At 48.7% G+C, this 12,192-nt stretch overlaps 1 protein-coding gene across 5 annotated transcripts in view; it reads right to left on the bottom strand.

Moving 5' to 3' along the window:
* snx29 (sorting nexin 29) overlaps window positions 1-12,192 on the bottom strand; it is a 523,801-nt gene that overhangs the window by 384,035 nt on the left and 127,574 nt on the right. For all 5 annotated transcript variants that reach the window (XM_041206786.1, XM_041206785.1, XM_041206787.1 and 2 more), the window contains one exon: window positions 10,593-10,721. In XM_041206786.1, coding sequence (XP_041062720.1) covers window positions 10,593-10,721 — 129 coding nt within the window. The remainder of the gene's footprint in view (window positions 1-10,592; window positions 10,722-12,192) is intronic.

Below are 12,192 nucleotides of genomic sequence, written 5' to 3'. Positions count from 1 at the left end.
CAAACAAATGCAACAGTTCAGCAGAATGTCATACTTATCAGTTCTTGAATGACATCCTTGAATAGTGCATGCACAGATTTAATCAGTCATCCTTTGTTTGAGTCAATTGATGGTATTCATATTTAACAATTTTAGGACCAAATATATGAGAAATTAAATTGATAAGGCATTCACCTTGTTAAGATCTGATCAATCTCAATCTATTTATGAAGGAGATCTACCCAACATTAAGGTTCTAATATAAGACAAAAGCAATAACACAATCAAAGGCCAGTCATTATTAATGCAGATCGATATTTATTGAGAGCTGTTTTATGAAACCTATTTACAAGAACTTCTGAATCTAAGCAAGCCTATGGAAATGACATGTAAAAGAAGAATGATAACAGGAACAGTCAAACATTCCAACAGAATTGGCAATAAAAAAAAAACTCCTGATCAGAGAAGAAGTCTACCCTCAAAATCATGCCAATAATAGAAAGAAGCCTGGACATAAAGGGAAAAAGTCTTGCAAGTGGCATATGAAAAAATGGATTAAAAAGCTGAGCTGTACAAGTATATCCAGATCATGTAAAAAATATTATGCAAAATGTTATTCACCATGATGTCTTTAGTAACTTAAGCTATGCAAACAAAGTATAAGTCTGATCTTAGTTTTGTAATTTCTTTTCAATTTTCCCCCATTTCCAAGGCATTGACTCCCTGCTGAGGTGCAGCTTCACGACAGCCATTCCTCATGTACAAGCCAGAATATTAAGCATCAGCAAGCTATTCAGCCACAAGATGGGTGTTCACCTAATGTTCACATCAATGTAGTTCCAGCAAGGGGAAGCTGGTTACCTATCAGGAGTAGAGAATCTGGCCATTTTCCCTTCCTAACTGTGAGGCACAAGGCTAATTGTTAGCACTCTTAACATAGCCCTGGCTTAGATCAGGTAACTGAGCAGGGGCTAAAGATCAATTGCTCATTTCTTATCTGTATGATGCACGCAGTCACTCACCTGATTAACTTGCTGAGCCCGCCAACTAGTGCTGCAATGAGCAAAATAACATGCATTTACATTTTCCTGGCAATTCAAATGAGTTCTGTACACCTTGTGTGTTTCAAAAGTTCGCCTAAGAATACTGTTCAGTATTATATTTCATTCTGTTTTCATATACTTCAGTAGTGCCACCTACTTTGTATAAGAAGGTGGTAGAAATAATTGGTTAAAGCATGGAATAAAATTCTGAGAACTGAAGTCTCCTAGAAGTTGACAATACCTAAATGGCACAAAATAATTTTTTCAATTCAGTTAGAAACATTTGGAGGCTGCAGTCAGGTAAAAATTTACAACTCTAAAAACATTAGGAAGGAGCAAGGAAATGGATATGTTTTACTAGACCAAAAATACATTTTGCTTCTTAAAAATGTTCCTTAAACAAGATTACATTACATGGGACCCATCCAATCCCTCTCAAAAAATAGTAAATGGTGCACATTTTATTCCTCATCAATAACCTTGCAGACAAATAGTTGGTTAAGCAATACACCATATCCATATAAAACACCACAACTGATCTTATGTTCTAGCCACAGCTGATGGAATACACGAATTTCTTTCCAGGAGAGAAACAGAGAGACAGATACAGACAGACAGACAAACAGGTCAGGGAAATAATTCCACCTTCGAAGAAAGCTGCACCAATGCTATTTCTAATGCAGATTTCAATAGTTTTTTTTTTATATAGATACACATACATGTTTAAAAGAATTTAATTTGTGCAAGTAGCTGAGCAATTAAAAATTCTGACAATCCTTTTACAGCATTACATTACTGAAAAACTGTCATTTTACCAAGATCATAGCAACAGTTTCACCAACTGTGCAACATCTTCCAGTTTTTATTTTGACCAAGGTTTTTTCAGAATACTTTGACTTGGTGTTAATAGAAATCACGACAAAATTAGCAGGACTAATTAACAGCTCTGATGAATAACACTTTTTTCCCCTAATTTGAAAATCCTACATTTTAAAACTACTAATTGCACTAGTTAAGTAGCTGAAACAAATTCACAGATAGTGATTATTTTTCAAAAAGAAAAAAAATCAACACTGCTCAACTGTTAAATAACAGAAATGTAAAAATAAATCTCACATCTGTACACATTACTGTACTACTTGACTTCTTGTTGTCACTAAATTTGTGTCAGCATTTTCCATTATCGATTCTAATATCCATATTTATGATAGGGAATGTTTATGTTAACTTGGTATTCTAGTTTCACAATTCTCTCAAAATAACTGCTGAATTTCTTTCAATGACCTATTACAATTATGAGGTTCATAAGATAGTTATGTTTTTTGGGACTGTGTCTTTAATATAAGGCAAAGTGAAGGGTATCATGTGACCTGTTCTGAAATGTGTCTGACAGCCAGCCTGGCTGCTGTGATTGTTAGAGATTAAAGGAGGCCCAGATTGTTTTACTGGGAACAAGGTTTAATTGTTTATGCTTGGAGACGATGGCAGCAGCTTGAGTGCTAACAGTGGACAGACTGCAAGACTCCAAAAACACATTAAAGTACTCAGAATATTGAGTTGTAAACAGTTGTGCTTTAAACTGTTCATTTAGAGTCATAGTCATGGAGTCATATCGCACAGAAACAGGCCCTTCGGCCCAGCATGTCCATGCCGGCTATCAAGCACCTACCTATTCTAATCCCATTTTCCAGCACTGTATGCTGTGGCGTTTCAAGTGCTTGTCTAAATACTTCTTAAATGTTGTGAAAATTGACACCTCCGCAAGGGGAAAAGTTTAGTTCCAAGGTGAGAGAGAGTTGGGCTCTCAAGGATTGCTAATCAGCATCTCTACCTGGATACAAGGCTCATGTGAATCACAAAGCCATGGGGATCAGCTTTGAGATGGGAAGCAGACAGAGGAAGCCACTGATAAGTCGGGTTTCAGGTTTTCCTAAAACATCACTGATTATTACAGACTAGTTTGTCTGCCATGGTCAAAAAGAGGCGCGAGGTAAAGAGAGGCAGGGCGTGGGCGAGGCAGAGAGAGAGCAAGCACGTGAGGCAGAGAGAGAGAGCGCGAGCACGAGGCAGAGCGAGGAAGAGAGAGAGCACATGAAGCAGAGCAAAAGAGGGAGAGAGAGCGCGTGTGCTAGGCAAAGAGAGAGAGCGCATGTGAGGCAGAGAGCATGAGAGGCACAGAGAGAGAGAGCGAGCACACGAGGCACAGAGAGAGCGAGCACGCGAGGCACAGAGAGAGAGAGAGCGAGCACGCGAGGCAGAGAGAGAGCACGCAAGGCACAGAGAGAGAGTGCGAGCACGCAAGGCACAGAGAGAGCGAGCACACAAGGCACAGAGAGAGAGAGAGCGAGCACGTGAGGCACAGAGAGAGAGAGAGCAAGCACGCGAGGCACAGAGAGAGAGAGAGCAAGCACGCGAGGCACAGAGAGAGAGAGAGCGAGCACGTGAGGCACAGAAAGAGGGAGAGAGCGCGCGAGGCACAGAGAGAGCAAGCACGCGAGGCACAGAGAGAGAGAGCGAGCACGCGAGTCACAGAGAGAGCGAGCACGCGAGGCACAGAGAGAGAGAGAGCACACGAGGCACAGAGAGAGGGAGAGAGCGCGCGCCAGGCAGAGAGGGAGAGTGCGCGCCAGGCAGAGGGGGAGAGTGCGCGCCAGGCAGAGAGAGCTCGCGCCAGGCAGAGAGAGAGGGAGAGCGCATGCCAGGTAGAGAGAGAGGGAGAGCACGCGCCAGGCAGAGAGAGGGAGAGAGAGAGAGAGAGTGCCCCAGGCAGAGAGAGAGAGAGAGAGAGAGTGCCCCAGGCAGAGAGAGAGAGAGAGAGAGCGCAGGCCAGGCAGAGAGAGGGCGAGCGCGCCAGGCAGAGAGAGGGCGAGCGTGCCAGGCAGAGAGAGGGCGAGCGTGCCAGGCAGAGAGAGGGCGAGCGCGCCAGGCAGAGAGAGGGCGAGCGCGCCAGGCAGAGAGAGGGCGAGCGCGCCAGGCAGAGAGAGGGCGAGCGCGCCAGGCAGAGAGAGGGCGAGCGCGCCAGGCAGAGAGAGGGCGAGCGCGCCAGGCAGAGAGAGGGCGAGCGCGCCAGGCAGAGAGAGGGCGAGCGCGCCAGGCAGAGAGAGGGCGAGCGTGCCAGGCAGAGAGAGGGCGAGCGTGCCAGGCAGAGAGAGGGCGAGCGCGCCAGAGAGAGGGCGAGCGCGCCAGGCAGAGAGAGGGCGAGCGCGCCAGGCAGAGAGAGGGCGAGCGCGCCAGAGAGAGGGCGAGCACAGGCCAGGCAGAGAGAGGGCGAGAACAGGCCAGGCAGAGAGAGGGCGAGCACAGGCCAGGCAGAGAGAGGGCGAGCGTGCCAGGCAGAGAGAGGGCGAGCGCACCAGACAGAGAGAGGGCGAGTGCGCCAGGCAAAGAGAGGGCGAGCACAGGCCAGGCAGAGAGAGGGCGAGTGCGCCAGGCAGAGAGAGGGCGAGCACAGGCCAGGCAGAGAGAGGGCGAGCGCGCCAGGCAGAGAGAGGGCGAGCGCGCCAGGCAGAGAGAGAGAGAGCGCAGGCCAGGCAGAGAGAGGGCGAGCGCGCCAGGCAGAGAGAGGGCGAGCACAGGCCAGGCAGAGAGAGGGCGAGCACAGGCCAGGCAGAGAGAGGGCGAGCGCGCCAGGCAGAGAGAGGGCGAGCGCGCCAGGCAGAGAGAGGGCGAGCGCGCCAGGCAGAGAGAGGGCGAGTGCGCCAGGCAGAGAGAGGGCGAGCGCGCCAGGCAGAGAGAGGGCGAGCGCGCCAGGCAGAGAGAGGGCGAGCACAGGCCAGGCAGAGAGAGGGCGACCGCGCCAGGCAGAGAGAGGGCGAGCACAGGCCAGGCAGAGAGAGGGCGAGCGCGCCAGGCAGAGAGAGGGCGAGCGCGCCAGGCAGAGAGAGGGCGAGTGCGCCAGGCAGAGAGAGGGCGAGCGCGCCAGGCAGAGAGAGGGCGAGTGCGCCAGGCAGAGAGAGGGCGAGCACAGGCCAGGCAGAGAGAGGGCAAGCGCGCCAGGCAGAGAGAGGGCGAACGCGCCAGGCAGAGAGAGGGCGAGCGCGCCAGGCAGAGAGAGGGCGAGTGCGCCAGGCAGAGAGAGGGCGAGCACAGGCCAGGCAGAGAGAGGGCGAGCGCGCCAGGCAGAGAGAGGGCGAGTGCGCCAGGCAGAGAGAGGGCGAGCGCGCCAGGCAGAGAGAGGGCGAGTGCGCCAGGCAGAGAGAGGGCGAGCACAGGCCAGGCAGAGAGAGGGCGAGTGCGCCAGGCAGAGAGAGGGCGAACGTGCCAGGCAGAGAGAGGGCGAGCGCGCCAGGCAGAGAGAGGACGAGCGCGCCAGGCAGAGAGAGGGCGAGTGCGCCAGGCAGAGAGAGGGCGAGCACAGGCCAGGCAGAGAGAGGGCGAGCGCGCCAGGCAGAGAGAGGGCGAACGCGCCAGGCAGAGAGAGGGCGAGCGCGCCAGGCAGAGAGAGGGCGAGTGCGCCAGGCAGAGAGAGGGCGAGCACAGGCCAGGCACCGAGAGGGCGAGCGCGCCAGGCAGAGAGAGGGCGAGTGCGCCAGGCAGAGAGAGGGCGAGCGCGCCAGGCAGAGAGAGGGCGAGCGCGCCAGGCAGAGAGAGGGCGAGTGCGCCAGGCAGAGAGAGGGCGAGCACAGGCCAGGCAGAGAGAGGGCGAGTGCGCCAGGCAGAGAGAGGGCGAACGTGCCAGGCAGAGAGAGGGCGAGCGCGCCAGGCAGAGAGAGGGCGAGTGCGCCAGGCAGAGAGAGGGCGAGTGAGCCAGGCAGAGAGAGGGCGAGCGCGCCAGGCAGAGAGAGGGCGAGCACGCCAGGCAGAGAGAGGGCGAGTGCGCCAGGCAGAGAGAGGGCGAGTGCGCCAGGCAGAGAGAGGGCGAGCACAGGCCAGGCAGAGAGAGGGCGAGTGCGCCAGGCAGAGAGAGGGCGAGCGCGCCAGGCAGAGAGAGGGCGAGCGCGCCAGGCAGAGAGAGGGCGAGCGCGCCAGGCAGAGAGAGGGCGAGCGCGCCAGGCAGAGAGAGGGCGAGCACAGGCCAGGCAGAGAAAGGGCGAGTGCGCCAGGCAGAGAGAGGGCGAGTGCGCCAGGCAGAGAGAGGGCGAGTGCGCCAGGCAGAGAGAGGGCGAGTGTGCCAGGCAGAGAGAGGGCGAGCACAGGCCAGGCAGAGAGAGGGCGAGCATAGGCCAGGCAGAGAGAGGGCGAGCATAGGCCAGGCAGAGAGAGGGCGAGCGCGCCAGGCAGAGAGAGGGCGAGTGCGCCAGGCAGAGAGAGGGCGAGCACAGGCCAGGCAGAGAGAGGGCGAGTGCGCCAGGCAGAGAGAGGGCAAGCACAGGCCAGGCAGAGAGAGGGCGAGTGCACCAGGCAGAGAGAGGGCGAGTGCGCCAGGCAGAGAGAGGGAGAGAGAGAGCGCAGGCCAGGCAGAGAGAGAGAGAGAGAGCGCGCAGGCCAGGCAGAGAGAGAGGGCGAGCACAGGCCAGGCAGAGAGAGAGAGAGAGAGAGCGCAGGCCAGGCAGAGAGAGAGGGAGAGCGCCAGGCTGAGAGAGCGAGAGCAAGCAGCTCAATCCAAAGGTGTCCATGGTTAACCGCGCAGTAGGCCTGTGCTAGAATTGGAAATCCCAAATTTGTGAGGAGTTAAAACAGGGCTGGAAGATTTTTTTTTATCATTAGCTAGAGGGAAAAATCTCTAGGAAAACTTCCACAATGAATGACAGGTCTGAAGTTAGAAGTTTCCAGGCTTGGAAAGGAAACGATAGGATGTAAACCTTGGGGAGCTAAGAATCAGTTTGGCCTGGTTCTAGGAGAATTGAATGTCTACTTAAAGGGTAGTCTAACATATACCTGATAGTAGGTTTTCTCAGTTGTATTATAAGTTTTGGCCTGTTGTTTAAAGTATAAGTTGCCTACAAAAATAGAGGTTAGTAAATAGTGCTTTTAATCTGTTTGTTGTAGTTAACGACTTAAAACATGAAATTTTGCTATGTTATCCATTCAGTTATTAGCTAGAAGTTCGAATTGCTTTCTAAAAGTCATCAGTCACTACCCGGTTCATAACAGATCATTTTGTCCTCTGTAACTGAAATGTAAATGTTCAAACTAAGAGCTTAAACAAAGTAAAACCAAAAAAAACCCAACAAAATTTGCTATTTCACAATTAAATTGTCTTTAGCACCTCTAATACCTTGGTTAAAGATTTTATATGAAGACCTCAGCTTCCATCAAATGCCTGGACTTGAAGCTATTTTTGCCCAGTTTTGACAGCGACGAATTTGGATTATACATTTGGCGCATCTGCAATGTATCTAATTTTTTAGGATGCCTCAGTGCCAGCCAGAAAAAATGACAATATATTGTTCCTAGCTTCTAACGGTTCCTGCTCAAATGGTTTTCAAAAGTACTTGAAGGTCAAATTTCAAAATCTTTAACGCAATAAACCATGTTGAGCCTTTGTTTTGTGTTCCATAAACTTTAAAAGAGAGGGGGGTGAGAGAGGGATATAATCTGTTTCTTCATATAACTTTACCTGAGTTTTCAAGAAAAAATGTGATTTAACATTAACCAATTGGCTCACTTGTGCATTGTTGTCAGTTAGAAAAAGGTTAATGCTTATACCTGGAGACAAACATTCTAATTTTTGATTGTAACCAAGACTGGGAAATTGTGGATCTGACGTTGACAGGTGCAGGGGAGAAGGTAAGTGCCTTTACAGGACTGCTTGTGGGCCAGGAGCAGAAGTGCTTCCCCCAAGCAGCAGAACTGTACCCATCGCCTGGGTCATGGATCAAACCTACTGTGGCCTGCTCGAAAGTCCTGCCCACCCAACTGGAAGCCAAGTCTATAATAATAAAAACAAAAAAACTGCGGATGCTGGAAATCCAAAACAAAAACAGAATTACCTGGAAAAACTCAGCAGGTCTGGCAGCATCGGCGGAGAAGAAAAGAGTTGACGTTTCGAGTCCTCATGACCCTTCGACAGAACTTGAGTTCGAGTCCAGGAAAGAGCTGAAATATAAGCTGGTTTAAGGTGTGTGTGTGGGGGGGCGGAGAGATAGAGAGACAGAGAGGTGGAGGGGGTTGGTGTGGTTGTAGGGACAAACAAGCAGTGATAGAAGCAGATCATCAAAAGATGTCAACGACAATAGTACAATAGAACACATAGGTGTTAAAGTTAAAGTTGGTGATATTATCTAAACAAATGTGCTAATTAAGAATGGATGGTAGGGCACTCAAGGTATAGCTCTAGTGGGTTTTTTTTAATAGTGGAAATAGGTGGGAAAAGGAAAATCTTTATAATTTATTGGAAAAAAAAGAAGGGGGAAACAGAAAGGGGGTGGGGATGGGGGAGGGAGCTCACGACCTAAAGTTGTTGAATTCAATATTCAGTCCGGAAGGCTGTAAAGTCCCTAGTCGGAAGATGAGGTGTTGTTCCTCCAGTTTGCGTTGGGCTTCACTGGAACAATGCAGCAAGCCAAGGACAGACATGTGGGCAAGAGAGCAGGGTGGAGTGTTAAAATGGCAAGCGACAGGGAGGTTTGGGTCATTCTTGCAGACAGACCGCAGGTGTTCTGCAAAGCGGTCGCCCAGCTTACGTTTGGTCTCTCCAATGTAGAGGAGACCACATTGGGAGCAACGAATGCAGTAGACTAAGTTGGGGGAAATGCAAGTGAAATGCTGCTTCACTTGAAAGGAGTGTTTGGGTCCTTGGACGGTGAGGAGAGAGGAAGTGAAGGGGCAGGTGTTGCATCTTTTGCGTGGGCATGGGGTTGTGCCATAGGAGGGGGTTGAGGAGTAGGGGGTGATGGAGGAGTGGACCAGGGTGTCCCGGAGGGAGCGATCCCTACGGAATGCCGATAAGGGGGGTGAAGGGAAGATGTGTTTGGTGGTGGCATCATGCTGGAGTTGGCGGAAATGGCGGAGGATGATCCTTTGAATGCGGAGGCTAGTGGGGTGATAAGTGAGGACAAGGGGGACCCTATCATGTTTCAGGGAGGGAGGAGAAGGAGTGAGGGCGGATGCGCGGGAGATGGGCCGGACACGGTTGAGGGCCCTGTCAACGACCGCGGGTGGAAAACCTCGGTTAAGGAAGAAGGAGGACATGTCAGAGGAACTGTTTTTGAATGTAGCATCATCGGAACAGATGCGACGGAGGCGAAGGAACTGAGAGAATGGGATGGAGTCCTTACAGGAAGTGGGGTGTGAGGAGCTGTAGTCGAGTTGCTCCCAATGTGGTCTCCTCTACATTGGAGAGACCAAACGTAAGCTGGGCGACCGCTTTGCAGAACACCTGCGGTCTGTCCGCAAGAATGACCCAAACCTCCCTGTCGCTTGCCATTTTAACACTCCACCCTGCTCTCTTGCCCACATGTCTGTCCTTGGCTTGCTGCATTGTTCCAGTGAAGCCCAACGCAAACTGGAGGAACAACACCTCATCTTCCGACTAGGGACTTTACAGCCTTCCGGACTGAATATTGAATTCAACAACTTTAGGTCGTGAGCTCCCTCCCCCATCCCCACCCCCTTTCTGTTTCCCCCTTCTTTTTTTTCCAATAAATTATAAAGATTTTCCTTTTCCCACCTATTTCCATTATTAAAAAAACCACTAGAGCTATACCTTGAGTGCCCTACCATCCATTCTTAATTAGCACATTCGTTTAGATAATATCACCAACTTTAACTTTAACACCTATGTGTTCTATTGTACTATTGTCGTTGACATCTTTTGATGATCTGCTTCTATCACTGCTTGTTTGTCCCTACAACCACACCAACCCCCTCCACCTCTCTGTCTCTCTATCTCTCCGCCCCCCACACACACACCTTAAACCAGCTTATATCTCAGCTCTTTCCTGGACTCGAACTCAAGTTCTGTCGAAGGGTCATGAGGACTCGAAACGTCAACTCTTTTCTTCTCCGCCGATGGAAGCCAAGTCTGTCAATCAAGCTGAGTGTGGGCTCCTGTCACATACAAAGGGTGCATGCTAGCCAGTTAAAACTTCCCATCAAGTGGGAAAACGTGGACTTCCAGGTTTCCCGTTCAAATCTCCATAACTTGCCCTTATTAACATCCAGGCCTCCATGTTTGAGAGTGTGTATGTAAGTCTCCTTGATTTACTTTTTGAACTTTGCAGAATATTTATAATTCAATTATGAACAAAAACTAAAGTAACTACGTAATAAGTATAATCTATCATATTTGAAATTGGTATGTATTTTCTCTCTCACAAAAATGTGATAAATAGGAAGTATGATGAAGAAGACAGTATGCAGTAGACCTGCACAGATATTTTGCAGATCAAAAAATATTTGGCAGAATTCAGTATTCTGTCAAATATGCTTTTATGTAACTCCTTCAATTAATGTCATTTAACTTATAAATAAATTTGCTAAAAGGCAACTCTTGTTCTTTCCCACCTTTTACATTTAACAAAAATCCATATGTACATGCCACACACTGGAAAAGTAAAATGCAATCTCAAAAGAAACTTTCTGGCATTTACCATGATACCCTTCATAGAATGATGCAGCATCTGATTGATGCACACGTCCCTCCTCCCTTTCCTTAAGTACTCTCCCAGGTTGGTTCACCTCTCCTACCTTGCCAATGCCTGAACCTTAGCAGCATGTCGTTCTTCCTGCTCTGCCAATTTTTTTTTCTGGTTGTCAAATTCTTGTCTGAGCGCTGCAGAATGTTCCATCTCACCATCAAGTAAGTTTCGCAGTGATCTGGAAAAAAAGGAGTACCATCTGTTACACCAGACCATCAAAGGAATCTGGTGCAGCAAGTGCAAAGATTTTGAAGTTTAAAAATACCATGCAACGTATCCAAATGTTGGAACTCCTCAGCATTATGGCATTAACATTTGTAGTAAAACTATACATTTTACTGTAATGATACTACTTAAGATAACACATCTTACAGAAGTATTATCCACAGGCTGGAGGAATAACACTAAGTTGGTATGATTGCTACACCAGGCTTTTTTTGGGGTGGGTAAATAAAATTTAAAATTATTTATTTGGAGATCTGCAGCAGCATTTCTTCCACAAAATTGTAAATTACATTTATCATCTATCAAGAGAAAATGCCACCTTGTCATCTAGCACCCCTCAAACTTCACCCAAATTCCTCCCCCAGATAACCTCTCTTCCCTCAGTCTCCAAATTGTGTGGCTCTTAATCCTTGGCAAGTTCAATCCACCTCAACTGACGAATCTTTCTACTCTGAATTCACCAACCTCCTATCCCCTGTAACCTTTCCCGCCATATAAATTTTCCGACCCTTCAATTATGCCATCTCCAGTACGCTCTCTAATCCTGTAGTCTTGATCAATGACCAGGTTTTCTCCAGCCACCTCTTTGTAGCCCTCATCACTCATATCCCCTGCCCTCCTTCAACCTTATTTATTTCGATGTTCAGCCATGGTAGAAGTTCCTCCCCAATTCACTTGCAGCTGAACTTTCAAATTGCTGACGGTCTAGACTTTGGCCACAGTATCTTTGCAGTTGTTAATTTGCTCAAACATTTCCTTGCCTTGGGCTTTTTCTGCCACTGTTCCCAGTAAAATATTCATAAACTTCCATCGCCATTGCACCCTAATATTGCTTCTATCTTTATCCTCTAAAGTCTGTGTGCTGTGGTGCAAACTTAAGCATACCAGACACAATTGGCTTAATCATCCATTGCCAGATGCAGCTTGACAATCAAGTTCTCCTTCGCAAAAATTGTACAATATTCTTCGATCATCCTGGAGGAAAGGAAAACCCTGGCTCCTCTACCCTAGGGCAGGATGGTTCCTTAAAACTCCCTCCAGTGCTCCTTCCACCCTCATCTCTAACAATTATAAGTAACTCATAGATTTCTTTGTCACCAATTTGAAATAACTCACTCAGCTACAATCGCCAGTTTACCACCCAAAGCCAAATTTCACTGTCTGCCCTCCATTCTAGCCCTATTTTCCCATCTCTCAATTGCCCCCATCTGCCTTCTCCCACCTCATCCATCCATGAGAACTACTTTCTGCTTCATCCAACCATTTCCACTGAATTCAATACCACCCGAGTTCCATTTCTGAACATACTGTCATTTAATAAAGGCACTATATTAAACAATCAGCATTTAAATAGCACCTTTATCACAGTAAGATATCCCAAGATGCTCATGAGGAACCTAATCAAACAAAAACTGACACCAAGC

This window comes from Carcharodon carcharias, chromosome 15 (genome assembly GCF_017639515.1).
Source record: "Carcharodon carcharias isolate sCarCar2 chromosome 15, sCarCar2.pri, whole genome shotgun sequence".
In the NCBI taxonomy this organism is placed as follows: domain Eukaryota; kingdom Metazoa; phylum Chordata; class Chondrichthyes; order Lamniformes; family Lamnidae; genus Carcharodon; species Carcharodon carcharias.
The sequence above is the reverse complement of the archived record's forward strand: the minus strand, read 5'-3'. Positions and strand labels throughout refer to the sequence as shown.